Genomic DNA, 19,713 nt, shown 5'->3' with positions numbered 1-19,713 from the left:
GCTAGGGTGTTTCTAGGTGGTTGCTAGGGTGTTATATGTGGTTGCTAGGGTGTTTCTAGGCGGTTGCTAGGGTGTTATAGGTGGTTGCTAGGGTGTTATAGCTGGTTGCTAGGGTGTTTCTAGGTAGTTGCTAGGGTGTTATAGGCGGTTGCTAGGGTGTTTCTAGGTATTTGCTAGGGTGTTATAGGTGGTTGCTAGGGTGTTTATAGGTGGTTTCTAGGGTGTTATAGGTGGTTGCTAGGGTGTTTTTATGTGGTTGCTAGGGTGTTATAGGTGGTTGCTAGGGTGTTATAGCTGATTGCTAGGGTGTTTCTAGGTGGTTGCTAAGGTGTTATAAGTGGTTGCTAGGGTGTTTCTAGGCGGTTGCTAGGGTGTTTCTAGGTGGTTGCTAGGGTGTTATATGTGGTTGCTAGGGTGTTTCTAGGTGGTTGCTAGGGTGTTATAGGTGGTTGCTAGGTTGTTATAGGTGGTTGCTAGGGTATTATAGCTGGTTGCTAGGGTGTTTCTAGGTGGTTGCTAGGGTGTTATATGTGGTTGCTAGGGTGTTTCTAGGTGGTTGCTAGGGTGTTATAGGTGGTTGCTAGGGTGTTATAGCTGGTTGCTAGGGTATTTCTAGGCGGTTGCTAGGGTGTTCTAGGTGGTTGCTAGGGTATTTCTAGGTGGTTGCTAGGGTGTTTCTAGGTGGTTGCTAGGGTGTTATAGGTGGTTGCTAGGTTGTTATAGGTGGTTGCTAGGGTATTATAGCTGGTTGCTAGTGTGTTTCTAGGTGGTTGCTAGGGTGTTATAGGTGGTTGCTAGGGTGTTATGGGTGGTTGCTAGGGTGTTTTAGGTGTCTAATGTAAGTGGTATAGTTAAAGGGTTAACCCATTGTATAGAGGCCATGGCTAACATCCACCAATGAATGTAGAAGTCAGTACTGAGTTGATTGACACCTTCCTTAAGTGTCATGCACATGCACATACAGGTGTCAATCAACTCAGTACACCTGCAAGCCTTAATTGATTCAAATCCTGTGGTCAACATAGACCAATGAAAGAGGATATCCCTACTGAGTACAATGGCACAACCCGCAAGTCTCTACGACAAACGGTTCAAAATATACACAAAAGGGGAGGAGCCGAACCATGGGGGCGTGGTCAACATAGACCAATGAAAGAGGATATCCCTACTGAGTACAATGGCACAACCCGCAAGTCTCTACGACAAACGGTTCAAAAGATACAAAAAGGGGGTGTGGCCTAAGGGGGTGTGGCCTAAATATCGGGGGAGTGGTCAACAAAGACCAATGAAAGAGGATATCCCTACTGAGTACAATGACACAACCCGCAAGTCTATGACAAACGGTTCAAAAGATACACAAAGGGGGTGTGGCCTAAGATAGATACACAAAGGGGGTGTGGACTAAGGGGGTGTGGTCTAATGATAGGGGGAGTGGTCAACATCGACCAATGAAAGAGGATATCCCTACTGAGTACAATGCCACAACCCGCAAGTCGCTACGACAAACGGTCCAAGAGATACGCAAAGGGGGTGTGGCCTAAGGGGGTGTAGTCTAAGGATCGGGGGAGTGGTCAACATCGACCAATGAAAGAGGATATCCCTACTGAGTACAATGCCACAACCCGCAAGTATCTACGACTCAGAGGGAGCTGTCAATCAACTCAGTACTGCTACACAGAGGGGCCATGAAGGGTTAACTCCCTGAGAGGTCATTGCCAGGTCAGCTGTACTGAGTTGATTGACAGCTCCCTCTGAGTCATGCACACCTGCTTACCACTAATTAGGCTGATGCAATACATGCACTTTGGTCGCAATGTATTTCAATGAGGGCTAAAGCACCCTTCAGTCTCACGATGATTAAAAGAAAACTATAAGAGATTAAGCTTATTCCTCTTAATGTGAGCGCTTGAGGATCCCAATGAAGGGTTCTGTGCGATATTGTGTCATTCCGTCGACAATTTTGGCCTGGGTGGCGATCGGGAAACAAGGGGGGAAACACTAAAAAATCTGTTTTTTGCTAGAGTGAAGAACGCATTGGTGTCTATGTGGAGCATAACTTTCAAACAAATGGTCATAAGTTGAGATGTCCAATTCCATTTATTTTTCTTTTGTGAGCGAGGGGACAGCCGTGTCATCGTTTTGATGTGTTGTTTTTATATCTACGTCCAAAATTGAGATCACTGTCGCAATTTACCCAAGGTGATGGTAAAAAATAAATCCAGCTCCTACACTCTAATTTGCCATTCATTCCCTATGGACCGAAATGTTCCCGTTTAAAGTTGATTTGTAGCCAAACGGTGCGGTGAAACTGTCCGAGAAGTAATAGCAACTCGAGTTGGAGCAAGCCGGTCGGTTTGGCTGATGCAATACATGATATACCTTTGATACCTTTCACGTGTATGTGGTGCGAACGCTCTGGGAGGAGTTCGCTGGCAAAAATCGGCGGAATAAAGAATAATAAAAATAGTATAGATTACTAGTGTGGTTGCAACCTGGCAAAGCAACGAACTAGGTAGACAAAGGACATAAAATAGTCGCAATTTTCATTCGTCTTTCTCTACTCATAAATTCGATTTTGTCCTTAATAATCCACGACTAGATTCGGTTCTAGTTAGAGGCTACAGACAAAATCAACAGGAGCAAACTGCAATTCCAGATACAATTATTCATAGTAAAAGGTAGCTTACTTACTGTAGTAGAAAGGTGAAAAGGAGAAGAAACGTCGTCTCTGCTCTTCTCAGCGCGTGTCAAGACTGGAATTTCACAGAGCCGGCTCCGGGAACATTAGAGAAATGTGAGAACATTAGAGAAATAACCAGAAACCACGAGGTTATATATTATATAACATCGTGGTTTCTGGTTATTTCTCAAATGTTCTCGCACCACGGAGCCACCCAGTGGAATGGGCTAGACTCGAGAATGAACTAAAATATTGTGAAAACATAAATCAATTCAAATCTAGACTAAAAAAATCTATTTTTGATAGGTACAGAAGGGAAGAAGAGCTTTAATTGCATATTAATAAAAAAATATATATATACAAATAAAAAAAATACGTATGATACTGTATTGTACGCTATATTATATTACATTATATAATCATATTATAATTAATTTTTATATTATATTGAACTATATTTGTGCTGTATACACTATTATGTACTATATACTATTATATATACTATTATATACTGCAGGTATCCTATACTGTAATGTGTACTGTAATGTGTACTATATGTGTGTACTGTAATGTGTACTATGTATCTACTATGTATGTATGTGAATTAAAAAAATAAAAAAATAAAAAATGAAACGCAAGTCTTCAGGGGTAGGGCCCGACAAGTGCTTCTCCCTAGCCCTTTTCGGAAAATTGGTCAATGCTGGTAAAACTTTGGTGATTTATGGAATGACCGTTGTTATGTGTCCAAAGCCCGAAATAAAAAAATAACTGAACTGAACAATACTCTTCCCCTCTGCCAAAGAGTTCAAAACACTGCTGTAGTGTCAGCAACAAGGAGCAGCTCCAAAAAGTAATATGCAGCTATCTGACCGACCTTGTTGCACAGGATGTAGATACAGAGATCGTTTACTCTGTTGGCTCCCACTGCACCAACTTGTCAACCCAGCAACCAATGCAGAACTACAGCTTTGACCAGTCTGAGGCTGACACCATCTTCTTCTCTGCTTACACAGTTCTATGTGAGTCAGGCTACAGTGGCCCTGTTGTCATTGATGCAGCCGACACAGCTGCCCGGTATGCTCTGTATCAAGAGAAAGCAGCTGCATTGTGCAGCTACACTGTATTACAGGCTGTGATGACAACTCAGGCTTCTATGGCAGGGTAAGTTGTCGATGTATGCAGTGGCGAATATTCCTGGAAGCCAAGGGAAGCCAGGCTTCCCCAAAAATATGAACAGTAAAACATTTAAATTAAAATAAAAAATACAAATAAATTATTTTTTATATAGTTTACAATAATAATTTAAAAAAAATCATTATTTTTCATATATTTTTCATTTTCTCTGTGTTATATATATATATATTTTTTTTCTCCCTCTTCTCCTTCTCACTCTCTCTAACACTGTCAGACTCAGAGACAGGGCCTGGCAGTCACTGCAGCTCAGGCAGAATAGAGAACATTTGCAGAGGGGGAGGTGTCTTTTTCTAGCGTCCACATTGTGGTTCATGGTTGTGGACTCCACAACCAATTATTAGCCAATAAGATTTGAGCTTAATAAAGGGGTTCCCACGCCTTAACACGGGACGTCTGACAGCCAAGTAGTCTAGCGTCTTCAAATTTGCCGCTCTGGAGGCGGGCCAGTCCAGAACATTTCCACCGATTGACCAATCAAATCACATTAAAAGCTAAACGTGACAACGTCATCGCCTCGGCCTCACGGCCGCGTAAACCGAACGCAGAAGTGAAACTGCGTTGGGGAAAATATACACGTTCCTGGGTGGGTGGTGTGTGTGTGTGTGTGTGTGTGTGTGTGTGTGTGTGTGTGTGTGTGTGTGTGTGTGTGTGTGTGTGTGTGTGTGTGTGTGTGTGTGTGTGTGTGTGTGTGTGTGTGTGTGTGTGTGTGTGTGGAGCCATACTGTATATGTTCTGCCGTGTCATATCATACTGTGTTATTGTTTGATGGGGCGGCGCCGACTCGCCGAGTCATACTGTACTGGTCTGCTTGTGTTTGATGGGCCGAGCCACAGGCTACTGTATACATGTATGTTCTGCCATGTCAGACATCAGGCCATTCATTCATTTAAATCTAGAACCTAAATGATGGCCTCTCGCTGGCGGGACAAATGGCCGGAGCCTTGTCATGGTGCAGTCGGGATATAGCCATGATGATGTCGGCTAGTAGCTAGCTTAGCTAAAGGCTAACTAGCGTTAGCTAACCTAGAGACAGCGCATACAGCCAAGATGAAGAGGATGGTCGTTTGGCAGATGAACTTCGTCAACTCCACGCGGTTGTCTCCATCCTCTTGGACGTTTGGTGAGTTTTTATTAACCTATTCTATTAACTCTATTCTATTCCCGCCGTGGACATCTCTCTCTCTCTCTCTCTCTCTCTCTGGAGCTAAACTGGCCGACTAGCTGTTGTAGTACTAGTACTATACTAGTAGCTAACGGTGTGTGGCCTGGTGTCAGCACCTGTATGTAGCCGCATAGCTTGCTTCTGCGTTAGCTAATGGTTAGCGATAGCCTGGTTGAGCTAACTGTTAGCCAGTTAGCTGTTTAGCTACGACGTTAGCTGCCGGCTGCGCTCGGCTGGGAACGTTCGTTTGATGCTATCAGTTAGCCTAGAGACTAGTTAGCTGTTAGCTTGTGCTACGACCATTGACATTAGCCGTGAGAATAGCAGGGGGTTCTGGCACTCTGACTACGACATCATCTTTGACAGAAGATGTAGTCGGGCCTGCACCATGACAAGGCTCTGGCCATAGCTTTTTGTCCCGCCAGCGAGAGGCCTTTCGTCAACGTGGAGACCTGTGTTGCGGCCTTTCGCCCTGCGTTCCTTGGTGCAGGTAAGATTAATGAAAATGTCATGACATTACCCCACTCTTCCTTCCTTCCCCTCCCGAATGTTTTGTTAATAACGATGTTTTTTTCCAGGCAAAACATATGTTACTTCACAACATTTGGAGATACGACATGTGCTGTGTGTGAATTCATTGTCTTGGTCGTTTGTGTAGCTTGGGTAGCGTTGGGCCGTTGGCCAAAGCTGTGTGTGGCCTGGTGTCAGTAGCCTACCTGGCTAGCCTTTAGCTGTCGGCCATTGGCTCCTTGCTGCTTTGTTTTCTCTGGTATAGACCCTCTTCTCTTTGGATTTAAGTGTTGATCTTTGTCCTTTTGGATCTATGTATATTCATGTTGCCTTTGTGAAGTTATCTTTTCCTTCTGTTTTGTTCTTTCATTAAAAGTTGAATATCCTTTAGGGGGTCATCTTTGCTTATCTCTCTCATACATGCTCTCTCTCTAACACACACGACAAACACACATGCTCTCTCTCTCTCTCTCTCTCTCTTTCTAACACACACAGTCTGCCTATGGCGGCCTTTCTCGATGGCTAGGCTGTGCTCACTGAGTCTGTACCTAGTCAAGGATCTTCAGTCACAGTGCTCAGGTATTCTGCCACTGTGTACTCTCTGTTTAGGGCCAAATAGCATTTCAATTTCTTTCCAATGTGTCTCTCTCTCTGTACACTGTATATTGACTGTAGAACGGGAGCTCTCTCTCGCTCTCTCTCTTGCTATATGTTGACTGTATCATGCCCAGCCTCGGGCAGCGCTATTATTTACGAATATGTTGACTGTATAAAAAAAAAAAAAAAATTATATATAATTTTTTTTGTGTTGTGTTTTGTGTTTTTGTGTTTTGTTTATGTGTTGTGTGTGTGTAATATTCAGAAAGAGAGGGAGAGAGAGAGCGAGGGAGGGAGAAATATATTATATATATTATTTGGCTTAAATATGAAAAAAACTTTTCTCGCATCCTCTGTTATTTTACCCACGTGACGCCACTGGATGTATGACAAGGTGGCGAAGAGCCCTGTGGCACGACGGCTGCTCTCGCGGTGGGGAGGTAGCCTTGACCTTGAGGAGGAGATGGTAGAGGAGCTCTTCGAGTTCACATGACATGTTATCTATGAATGAAGAACGCCACTTGGACATGGCTAGGAGCTGGTCGCTGTCGCCCTGTCCGCCACACACAACCTGCTCTCCCAACACATCTACTGCACCAGGGCCAGCTAAAGAAAATGACGAAGAGGAGAATGGTGATGATGATGTACAGAGGAGGAGGGGGGATTAATTGAAATCTGATTATTCAGAATCTAGTGAGGCAGAATGCTGATTCAGGGTAATCATGACATGTTTAAAGTGATTTCATTCTTAACCTGTTCAAGTTACAATACCAAAGAGAGTATTTATTTATTTATCTTTATTTATCCTTTATTTATCCAGGAATGTCCCATTGCGATACAAGATCTCTTATTCCAGGGAGTCCTGACCAACACGGCACACAACAAGTTTCAAAGTAAAACAGGGCATTAGACAAAAAACATACAATTAAAATATACCGGTAAATACAGAAGGCCATTTGTGCAGTGGCAAGGAGCATAATCACATCAGCAATAGCATCAGGTAAAACAGTTACATGTTTCATGAAGGGCTAATCGTAGCATACCTTTAAAAGCATTTACAGTAGGAAGTGCCTCTAGACAACGTTTTACTTGCAGTTTAAAGTACAGCAGTACCATGGTAAAATTGGTTTTGACATTAAAAGTTAAAATGTTGCTCTAGTCTACTGGGTCACGGCCATCTTGGATTTCTGTGTACAAGTTATGTCATAACGGGAGGGACAAGGGGGCTAAATCTTTTATAAAAGGTCCATAGAAGTCAAACCAATCATCAAAACATCTTAGCCAAAGAATGGTCACAGAATTGAGGTTCTTGACCCAACTAATAGTTCAGTTACTGGGTTGTATTTATGCATAAAATGTGTCTCAAATTTAATGGCATTACATAACTACAGCTTTTCGGTAACATAAGTGGTATTGCTCTAAGAGATAGTTATTTCAACATGTAAATGCAATAATAAACTACAGAAGAAATCGGTCGACACCAGTGTTTTCAGTAGATACACAAGAGCTTTAGCTCGTCCAATGATGTTGGCGTGACTTACAGTCCTGAAAGGGTCTAATGTTGGCCATGCTTAAGCCAATGCATTTGTAGGAGTACTTGTCAATTTAGCAAAAATGCCCTTTCCCCCTTACAATAATAATACAAGGTAATATAATAAAGCAAGACAGGGGACATTGGCCAGCCCCCCCCCCCCCCCCCCCACCCCACCTCCTCCAATGTACAGTTTCTACGTCAAATGTACTCTCATTTTTTACTCTTTTTGTATCACAAACAGTACTGTATTTGTAAATCTGGTATGTCATAAATGTATAGATGTAGCAGTAGGCCTACTGTCTATCTATATGTCATATATGTTATGATGAATTGAAAATGGGGGACCCTGATGTAAACAAGACGAAAGTCTTTCTTTGGTCTGCATCCCCTTAACAATTGTGTGTATGGAGCTGTACTTTATTGTACCCATTCTGCAATCTGTGAATAAAGTTTGCAATCAATCAATCAACCAGCGGCTTCTTCCGGCACGTTATAGGCTTGGCACTTGCACAACCTGCAGTTACACCCTACTCTTCAGATTACAGTGCATTACAGTCAGCGGTGTCATGAACTACACAGGTTTCTCCACAGGGTGGGGTCAAATGATCAGAGTAACCTTGCCTTAAGTTAATTGATCAAAGTAGGCTTGCCTGAAGCCAGGGACCTGGCACAATTATGGCGAATGCGCTTACCGTCTTCTCCAGGGTCAGACAACTCTGAACTCTGACTCCATTGCCTATTGTTACCCATACTGTACGACTCTGAACTCTGTTGCCTATTGTTACCCATACTGTACGACTCTGAACTCTGTTGCCTATTGTTACCCATACTGTACGCCTCTGAACTCTGGTGCCTATTCTGCCCTGTCAAGGCAGACCGCAGTAACTCAAAAAAAGTCAGAATTGAGTTATGAGTGAGATTGAACTTGTCAATAAATGTTTTATCTTGTGACCAAGTTTCAGATGTTAATGTCGCTCAGTTTTGGAGATATGGGGTTTTAAAAACTGCAGTAACTACAAAATCACACTCAAAAACCAAAAAATGAAATTTAACACATGAATATATTGGAATGATGATGATCCAAATAAAATGGCTAGGTTAAGTTATGAAAGCTGGAGGGAAAACAACATTGTATTTGAAGTTACTGCACTTTGCCTGTACATTACCTGTATAATTATTTAAGGGAACTGTGCAGCAGAGTGCAGTATCTGCTTTTTGGGGGTTCATTCAAATAATTATGTCATATTTTTGTATGCCTAAAGATTACTTCATTAATACATGTTAAATCTGGGTACTATCATCTATCTACCTATAACACATTTTGGATGGCAAGTCAAAAAACTTTAAAGCCATTTTTCTCAGTTTCACTTTTTTGAAGTTACTGCGGTCTGCCTTGACAGGGCAGTATTGTTACCCATACTGTACGACTCTGAACTCTGTTGCCTATTGTTACCCATACTGTACGACTCTGAACTCTGTTGCCTACTCAATTTATACCTAGTGCTTTCACGGTCTACAACTGCCCTACATCATAATAATCTTAACTACCCACCACAATAGTATACCCATACTCTGTATGATAGCATGCACAACAGTGCTATATATACACCGCATATATACATTATATTTACCACATATATATATTATATACATATCCATATCTGTCTGAAGATACCTGCATATAATCCTCCTATATACCTATTTATACACCGGCCTATAACTGTATAATAGCATGTAATAATGCTGTACAGTATATACATATATATCTATTCTTACTGTATATATATATCTATCGACCTGTCTGTACATATACTTTTGCATATCTGTAGATATATCTATATCTATTGATTGATTGATTGATTGATTGATTGAAAACTTTATTAACAGATTGCAGAATGGGTACAATACAGTACAGCTCAATACACACAATTGTTAAGGGGATGCAGACCAGAGAAAGACTTTCGTCTTGTTTACATCAGGGTCCCCCATTTTCAATTCATCAGGACATATATGACATACATGACATACAGATAGACAGTACTGCTACATCTATACATTTATGACATACCAGATTTGCAAATACAGTACTGTTTGTGATACAAAAAGAGTCCAGAAAAGAGAGTATATACATTTGACGTAGAAACTGTACATTGGAGGAGGTTGGGTAGGTGGGGTGGGGTTGGGTGGATGGGTGGGGGGGGGGGGGGGCTGTACATTGGAGGTGATTGGGTGGGGGGGTGGGGGGGGTGGGTAGGAGGGGTGGGTGGGGAACACTGTACAACTGTACAAGCAAAACTGTACATTGGAATATTGACAAAACCATACTTGGTCATTTACTGTACATTGGAGGGGGTTGAGTTAGGACATTTACAGGGGCCAGTTTCGAATTGCAGTCTCCCGTAGGTGTTCTTTGAGAGTGGTTTTGAAAGTGGGTAGTGATTCACATTCCTTTACAGCTTTGGGTAGGGCGTTCCACATTGATGTGGCATAATTGCGAAACGTGTTTAGTCCCTTGTTTGAGCCAAATCTGGGTTTAACATGATTTGTGGAGCTCCCTCTGGTGTTGTGATCGTGGTATTCACTGACCTTTGGGAAGTATTTTGACATGTACATGGGTACCTTGGTCGTGTAGTGTATCTTGTAGACCAGGCCCATTACAAGTTGCTGTACTCTGTCGTCTACTCTAAGCCATCCTAGGTTGTCAAAGTGGGCAGGGGTGAGGTGGGTTCTAGGAGTAAGGTCAAGCAGTAGTCTGACCAGTTTGTTTTGAGATGTTTGTAATTTTGTTTTTAGCGCCTTTGAGGTGCTTTGGTACCATGAGGTGAAAGCATTGTCGTAGTACCCTTGAATGAGTGCTCCTGCCAGAGTCTTCAGGGTATTCTTGTTTACCAGAGAGGAGATCCGGTTTGTTGGTTGACTTTTTTTATTACATTGGATGCCATTTTGTCACAGGAAAGATTAGCCTCTAGGATGGAACCCAGGTAGGTAATTTCATCTTTCCTTGTGACAATATTGTCACCCACTGTAACTGAGAAGCCGTTGGTCTTGCTGAGTTTGTTATTTGAACCGAAGAGAATGGACTCTGTTTTGCCCATGTGTAATGATAGTTTGTTATATGCATATTCTGCCTAGTTCCGAGCTGAGGGTTTTTTCAACCTGTAACTTGTTCTTGTCAGAGACCAGCAGGGCTGAGTCGTCCGCGAACAAGAACAAGTTGCAGTCACAAGCTGACGACATGTTATTTGCATAAATTAGGAACAGTAGCTGTCCTTGTATGCTTCCTTGTGGAACACCACAGCTCACTGTGAGGGGGGAGGGGGGGGGTAGAGTACCGTTTACCTCTACATATCCCTTATACTCTTACTAGTTACCCTGCTGGCCAGTATTACGACCATAACTTTATGCCTGTATCACTCTACATATTGGTTGTATATGTACATATACATACATCTGATTAGCACTACACCCAGTAGTACTAATTTATATATTTTATACCAAGTTTATTCACCTGTACATTCTGTATTACTATTGCACTTTACCGTACATTTGCACATTGGTTGGATGCCAAAATTATTTTCATTGTACTGTACTTGTGCTGTATAATGACAATACATTTGAATCTAATATAGAAAATAGATACCAATATTCTCTGTGTGTTCAGTTGTGAGAAGTGGGTTTAGGAACACAGCCGAATTGCTGAACACAGGAGAGGAGAATGGAGCAGCTGTGAGGAGTGAGGTGCCTGACAGCGTGTGAATCAGAGGGATGAGGTGCAGCTGGGCTGGGTGACGGGAAGTGAAGGGATGCTGGCCATATAAGGGTGTGAGGCTTCCGTGGAGGAAGAGAGGATGAGGAGGAGTGCGTGGTGGATGGAAAGGGGGATGAAGAGGAGTATGTGGTGAACGTGAGGGGAAAAGGAGGGGGAGTGAAGTACGCTTGTGCTGTGACTATGACATCAGTAGAAAGATATCCTGACTGCAAGCTTATAATATCCATATCAACTTTCATTAATTTGTGCTAAACTAGGCTAACTTGCAGCTGGATAGCTTTCTACTGAATGCAGAGGGGAAATTGGTATCCATTTTCTAGTCAGATTCTGGATTTCCCATAATGTTGCAGTGTTTCAGTGAAACATTTGTTGTATTTTTGTCTGTGCATTTGATTTGAAATGAAACAAAGACTGAGGCTCAAGTGGCGACTTTAACATTTATTCTGACAATATTTACATCTTTATCAAGTGAACTGTGTAGGAATTGTAGTTTTTATATATGGTTCCATTTTAGGGGACCAAAAGTAATTGTACAAAAAAATGTACATCTTTAATAAAGTGTATACTATATTTGAAAATTGTAAAGTGGACTCCATCAGCATACTCGAACACAGCTGACTTTATTTTGTCCAGTACCTAAGGATCCAAATGACCAGATAGATGCAATTTCAGTGACTTTTGTTCATTATGGTTTGTAGTTCCAAAACAATATATATATATTTTTAACTCTTTTTTTGAAAATGGGCACAGGTTTCAGCTTTCTTTATTGAGAGCTCATCCTTTGGGCACAAATGTGTTCTTAATGGATGTCAATAGGGAAATTGGGACATGAAAAAGCCACTGAAATTTAACTCATCTGTACTTTCACTTACAATGACAGGAGGGATATATGTTTTGAACATAAAAACACGGACATTTTAATTTCAGGAATCTGAATGATTTTATTGCAAATGTCCAGCAACGCACGTATTAAAACATTAAGTACAAGAATATAAATGACATGGATCATAGGCAATTTTTTTTTTTTTTTTCTTTATTTTTTATTTTTTTTTTGGAAGAAAAGGCACAGGTACAGGCATACAATGCACATAAAACATAAATTTAAATTATTTGCCAATTACACGCATTGGCTTGCCCCTTGCCTCATTTAAAATAAAAAATCCTACCCCCTAACCCCTGCAATAATAATAATAATAATAATAATAATAATAATAGTACCCCCCCCCAACCCACCCTGTCATAGGCCTGAGAAGAAAAAGAATTGAACAAAGATTTCAACAAAGACCAAAAAAAAATAAAAAATAAAGGGAATTATACAGATATAATTAGATATGTCCTGCTAGCTATATAGTAAAGGTCCTAACTTCATAGGCAAGTTTTCGTAAGAGTTCATTTACACTTTAGTCAACCACCTCCTCAATGGTCCAAATTGGTCCCTGGGTGTCGGCTGAGCTGGCTGAGCTGGCTCGTGCCTGAGCTCCACAGCCCCCTGCAGGCATTCCTCCCTGTTACAACTTGTGCTCACCTTATCTCACATCAGTGCTGTTTCGTCAAGTTGTGTGCTCTATGGTTTTATGTCATTTAGACTACTGCTCTGTAGTATGGTCATCTGCATCCAATGGTCTACTCAGAAAACTACAAGTATCAAAACAAGGCAGCTAGACTGGTCCTAGGCTGCTCACCTAGGGCTAGTGTAGTTGACATGCATGCACGTCTCTAATGGCTCAGTGTTAAGGTAAGATTATCTGCTAACTTAATTACATATTTTCATAGAGTTACTCAAACACCAAAGTTCCTTTATAATTGCATTGTGTACAGCGCAAGTACTCACACACATTCAACCAAAGGGGCAAGAGGTGGATTGATTAATTTACCTCTACCCAAGTCTAATTTTATGAAAAGGGCAGTATTTTATAGGGCGATAGTATCCTGGAACTGTCTTCCCAGCGATGTTAGGAACATCAAAGAAAAGGCTAGTTTTAAAAGAAATCTTAAACACTATTTACACTTGCACACACAATAACATTTTGTATTCAGCACAGCTGGAATACATGCACACCCTGATGCATTCTTTTATTTAGGTATAACTGGATTTTATCTCTTGTTTTTTCATCTCCTGTTTTACATTTATTTTTGTCTATGATACATGTTTTTACTCTATTTTATGATTAATTGTCTTTGTGATATATGCTAGCTAGAGCTAGGTGTATGTTATCTTGTGTCTATGTATGTTGTTGGACCCCAGGAAGACTAGCTGACGCCTTAGCGTTTAAATAAACTAAAAAAGAAATTGGTGATGATGGGGTTGCACACTTTCTCCAGCTCTTTCAGTTGATGTTGGTACTCCTCTTTTTCAGCCAACTGGTTGCTCTCCAGCCAGGCTATGGCCTGATCACACTTGTCAATAACCGTCTTCTGGTCCTCCTCACTGATTTTCCCCTTCATGTTCTCATCCTCCATGCAGCTCTTCATGTTGAAGGCGTAGGATTCCACAGAGTTCTTGCCGGCGATCTTCTCTCTCTGCGACTCATCCTCGGCTTTGAATTTGTCTGCATCCTGCACCATCCTCTCAATCTCTTCTTTGCTGAGCCTGCCCTTATCGTTGGTGATGGTGATTTTGTATTCTTTGCCGGTGCTCTTGTCCGCCGCGGACACGTTCAAAAGGCCGTTGGTGTCGATGTAAAAGCTGACCACAATCTGAGGAACCCCTCTCGGAGCAGGTGGGATTCCTGAGAGCTCAAACTTGCCCAGCACATTGTTGTCCTTGGTCATGGCTCTTTCCCCTTCGTACACCTGGATTAGAAACCCGGTGTGGTTGTCAGCGTTGGGGGTGAAGGTCTGGGTTTGTGTAGCCGTGGGGATGGTCGTGTTGCGCTTAATGAGGACCGTCATGATTCCTCCAGCGTTCTCAATACCGAGGGACAGAGGAGCCACGTCCAGCAGCAGCAGGTCCTGGATGTTGGCAGAGGTGTCACCGGTGAGAATAGCAGCCTGGACGGCAGCACCATAGGCCACCACTTCATCTGGGTTGATGCTCTTGTTCAGCTCCCTGCTGTGGAATAGATCCTGCAGGAGTTTCTGGACTTTGGGAATTCGGGTTGAGCCTCCAACCAGGACAATGTCATGGATCTGTGCCTTGTCCATCTTGGAATCCCTCAGAGATTTCTCCACGGTTTCTAATGTTCCCCTGAAGAGGTCAGAGCACATCTCCTCAAAGCGAGCCCTAGTGATGGAAGTGTAGAAGTCCATGCCCTCAAACAGAGAATCAATCTCAATGCTGGCCTGGGTGCTGAAGGACAAGGTCCTCTTGGCCCTCTCACAAGCTGTGCGCAACCTTCTCAAGGCTCTCTTGTCTTGGCTGATGTCCTTCTTGTTTTTCCTTTTAAACTCCTCCACAAAGTGGTTGACCATGCGGTTGTCAAAGTCTTCTCCACCCAGGTGGGTGTCTCCAGCTGTGGCCTTCACCTCAAAGATACCGTCCTCAATCTTCAGAATAGACACATCAAATGTCCCCCCGCCCAGGTCAAATATCAGGACATTGCATACTCCTGAAATGTCTTTGTCCATACCATAAGCGAGGGCAGCTGCTGATGGCTCATTGATTATTCTCAGTACGTTCAGCCCTGCAATTACACCGGCGTCCTTAGTGGCCTGCCTCTGGGAGTCGTTGAAGTAAGCTGGAACCGTGATGACCGCTTTGGACACCTTCTGCCCAAGGTAGGCCTCCGCAATCTCTTTCATCTTTACCAGGACCATGGAAGAGATCTCCTCAGGGTAGAAGGATTTGTTCTCCCCCTTGTATTCCACCTCAACTTTGGGCTTTCCTCCATCACTCACCACCTTAAAGGGCCAATGCTTCATGTCGGACTGCACCACAGGGTCGTCAATCTTTCGGCCAATCAGTCGCTTGGCATCAAACACAGTGTTGATGGGGTTCATGGCCACCTGGTTTTTGGCCGCATCTCCAATGAGCCTCTCAGTGTCTGTAAAGGCCACATAGCTGGGGGTCGTCCTGTTGCCCTGGTCGTTGGCAATTATTTCTACTTTTCCATGCTGGAAAACTGCCACGCAGGAGTAGGTGGTGCCCAGGTCAATACCAATAGCCACACCTTTAGCTGCAGACATCTTGGTTGTTCACAGTTTGGTGCCTAGAAATAAAGGGCGAGGATTAAAACCTGATACACAGTTGGTCATTACATAATCCTGTTAAGAGCATAAATGTTTGATGAATAGAAATAGGGACATATTAGTCCCGGACTATTCGATCTATCATTAGAGCCTTTAGCACAATATATAAGACAATCCCAATCCATAGAACCAATCGTAATCAAGGGCACACAACATAAAATTAGTTTATATGCGGACAACGTAATATTGTTCATGCAAAGCCCCAACACCACATTGCCTCATCTACTCAAGTTGATAGAGAACTTTGGTGATTTATCAGGATTTAAAATAAATTGGCCGAAGTCGGCTTTCCTTCCACTTAACACCCATGCAAAAAAAGATACAACCCTCCCAGGTGAGATACCCATGGTAAAACATTTTAGATGCTTGGGTGTGGAAATATTTCCCACCATAAGACAAACGGTGAAGCACAATTACACAAAAATACAGAACAAAATCAAAGACGACCTGGACAGGTGGGCAAAACTTAAAAACTCAGTACAGGCAAGGGTATCAATAGTTAAGATGGATGTACTACCTAGAATCAACTTCATCAGTTCAATGCTACCGTTACCCCCTCCAGAGGGTTACTGGAAAAGATTACACTCCTCCACATACAAATTTATTTGGAATAACAAACCACCTCGCATAAAAAGATCCACCGCACAGAGAAATAAAGCAGACGGTGGCATGGCAGTTCCAGATTTTTGCCAATATTTTAAGGCATACACATTAAGACCATTGACAATATGGTTTGATCCCCAGGCATTGGTATCCTGGAGAAAATTGGAAGAAAACATAGTAGCCCCACATAGACTGAAGGACATAGCACACACTAAACTACCAATCAAGCACTGTGAGCGGAAATTTGGCCCCATAATTACCCATGCAATCCGGATATGGCGTGAAACACAAAAAAAATATCCTAACCCACAAGAATGGCATAATCACACTCCCTTATTCAATAACAATGCACTCTTAATTGAAAAACGTCCTATAAGATTCCCTATATGGGAAGAGCAAGGCATACACTCATTAGGGGATATTTTTAATAACCAGGGTTTTTGTAGTTATGGAGAAATATGCACAAAGTTTAACCTCACCGAGTCCACATGGCTTTTTTACATACAGTTACGCCTATGTTTGAGGTCTCACAGTGTTCCATTAGACATACCAGTTGAACACCACAGATACCACAAATTCTTCTATGAAAGAGAAACATCGAGAGGTTTTGTATCAGGTTTTTATTATCAATTACTAACGTCCTCGTATGAAACCCTCCAACTAGACTCTGTCTGGAGGAGGGATATACCAGACCTGGAAAGTGACTTTGATTGGCAAGAAGCATGGGCAAATGTCCGTCTTACATCAAGGAACCCGGACCATCAACAAATCAATCTTAACTATATTCACAGGACATACTTGACTCCTATAAGACTGAACAGAATGGGCCTTAAACAAGACTCAAAATGCTCCCAATGTACAAATGGAGACGAAGGGACATTTATGCACATGTATTGGGACTGCCCACCAGTTAAGGCATTCTGGAAAGATGTGACCCATCAATTATCAAAACTCGTATCTTGGAATATACCAGTACACCCCTCTGTATTACTATTGAATGATGTTTTTGAGTTTGCAGTAAATCCACAGCTAAAGAGATTGGTTTTATCGGGTATCACAGTAGCTAAAAAAACTGATCGCATCACGCTGGTTTCAACCAGAAAAAATTTGCCGGAAGGTTTGGTTTCTTACATATCTCGATGTGATTTATCAAGAAATATCTCCAGCAAGAATTCTGGGCCTCAACGAATCCAAAATGTCAATGTGGTTAGAAGTGGTGGAGAGAATAAAAGCTAGCTTATAATGGTAGTGTCTGGTTAGGAGTGAGGGATAATGGAGGTACTATCCAAGGAGGGGTCCGGGAGGGGGGGGTTCGAGCTGGAGCATATGTGTGTAGGGTTTTAGAAAATAGGTATTAGGGGTATATCCTGTATAAGGCATTTGTATAATTGGTAATTTCGTTGGATATACACTGTATACGGTAAAATATTATTATAGAATTTTTTTTTGTTTTCTGTTTCTGTACTTGCATGTCATTTTAGCCACCTTGATTGTTGGTTTCATTATGCATTGTGTGTTGAGTACTGACTTTTAATAATTTTTGTTTTACAATAATAATAAAAAAAAAAAAAAAAAAAAGGGACATATTTTATCTTACATTTTATCTGGTGATGTCTGTAGACATCTGTATAATGTATAACAGTCATGTGAACTGAACTGCTAGGACACGTAGCTTTTCCCTCGCCATCATTTGTATTCCGATTACATTTGATTCTATTGTCTTTTTCGGTAGCACTTTATAATAACACCCTGTTATAATACATTTATAAGGTATTTGTAGATAATGAACTAATCATGAACAAACCATTTATATACATTCATAAATGATTATTAAATCATTTATAACTATATTTGTATAACATTTACAGATTAGTTCTACATTATTTATAACTCATTATCAACATTGTTTGTACTTGATTTGTTCATCATTAAATAATGTTGTTTAATGTGTAGTAACACATTTGTAGATGCTTTGAAAAATGGATATGAAAAAACGACTATACTGTATTTCCATTTATTTTTCATGTTCAACAAATGATTTGTTAAGACATTCATAAAACATCTATAAATCATTTGCAGATGCTATTGTGGGGGCCAATCTGAAGTGAAGCCTATTCATCATTAACAAATGTCTAATACAGTTAATTATTTGTTTACTTTTTCATCACATGTTACAAATGTTGTAGACAGCTTTCGGATACACCCTTCTTTGTGACATCAAACAGTGACAGAATTAGGACTAACGATAAATGCAATTGTATTAACATATAAAATACATGTGCATGACATATAGTGTAACGTGGGGGGGCACTAGGACCCAGGAGTACCCTGAACAGGTAGAGTATCTAGAGAGGAAGTCTCACGAGAGTGAGACTTGATTTCACGTGTGTTGCCGTCTGTTTGAATGGAAGCACGATACATGCAGAACTAAGTTATCCGTGCTGCTCCTGCCCCACGCTTTTAATAAGGTATGAGCAGTTTAAACACCTTTTTTGTTGGTAAATCTATTCCACCATTTCCGACCTACAAACAACTCTTATATGTTGTGTAGACGTACTTGATGTGGTGGGCGCTAACGTTACATTTGTTCCTAATGTGTGCTCAGTATATTGCGGTATGTGATGATGACACGACACACAAGGGTAATAATTATTTGTATTTTCAGTCTGTATAGGCGCCGATAATATCTCATCTCATCTCTAGATACTCTACCTGGCCAGGGTACTCCTGGGTCCTAGAGCCCCCCCAAGTTACCCTATATGTCATGCACATGTATTTTATATGTTAATACAATTGCATTTATCTTTAGTAGGGATGTCCCGATCCGATCACGTGATCGGAATCGGCGTCGATCACGTGCTTTTCAGAGTATCGGGGATCGGGAAAAAATTATAATAAAAATCGGCAGTCAAAAAAAGAAAATTTTTATTCAACAAACATGACCATGTCCACGTCTTAAACTCATACGGAGGCCTTAGTTTTGGTTTTAAATTACATATAATATATCATCATTAATGTATTTATTGTCACACAGAGCAGAATAATTATCCACAACAAACACATTCCCCTTTAATTTTCACCGTTGCAACAAACATTCCCTTTAATTAAGACGCTACACGCTACACGCGACCACAACAACAACACGTCGCTCCCGAAACACAGTTAATATCCACTGACTTGAGCAGCTAGACTTAATGTCAGAGGTTTGGAACTAAGCATTTTAAAATATAAAGTCAAGCCAGTTGCAATGTTTGCAAGGAGGAGATTCCGCGTGGAGGAAAAATTCATGAAGCAGCAGGCTGGAGGCGAAGTTTTCAGACTAAATTTTCACCTGGAGGATAACGTTACGTGACTGAGGTTTATCGTCGCCGTTTCAGACCAGAATGGACCATTACGTAAGTCGAACACTGAATGTATCCTAATGTGCAAACATATATTGAAACTTTTAATATTTCTCATATGAAGCAGAAGCACAT

At 41.5% G+C, this 19,713-nt stretch overlaps 1 protein-coding gene across 2 annotated transcripts in view; it reads right to left on the bottom strand.

Annotated features, from left to right (window-relative positions):
* Window positions 1-12,695: 12,695 nt before the first annotated feature.
* LOC311238225 (heat shock 70 kDa protein-like) overlaps window positions 12,696-19,713 on the bottom strand; it is a 48,314-nt gene continuing 41,296 nt past the window's right edge. For both annotated transcript variants that reach the window (XM_084326249.1, XM_084326248.1), the window contains one exon: window positions 12,696-15,594. In XM_084326249.1, the coding sequence (XP_084182375.1) occupies window positions 13,709-15,571 (1,863 nt within the window). In that variant the 5' untranslated portion in view covers window positions 15,572-15,594 and the 3' untranslated portion in view covers window positions 12,696-13,708. The remainder of the gene's footprint in view (window positions 15,595-19,713) is intronic.

Source organism: Notolepis coatsorum, assembly GCF_963971535.1.
Source record: "Notolepis coatsorum genome assembly, chromosome: 12".
NCBI lineage: Eukaryota > Metazoa > Chordata > Actinopteri > Aulopiformes > Paralepididae > Notolepis > Notolepis coatsorum.
This window is presented reverse-complemented; position numbering and strand designations above follow the sequence as displayed.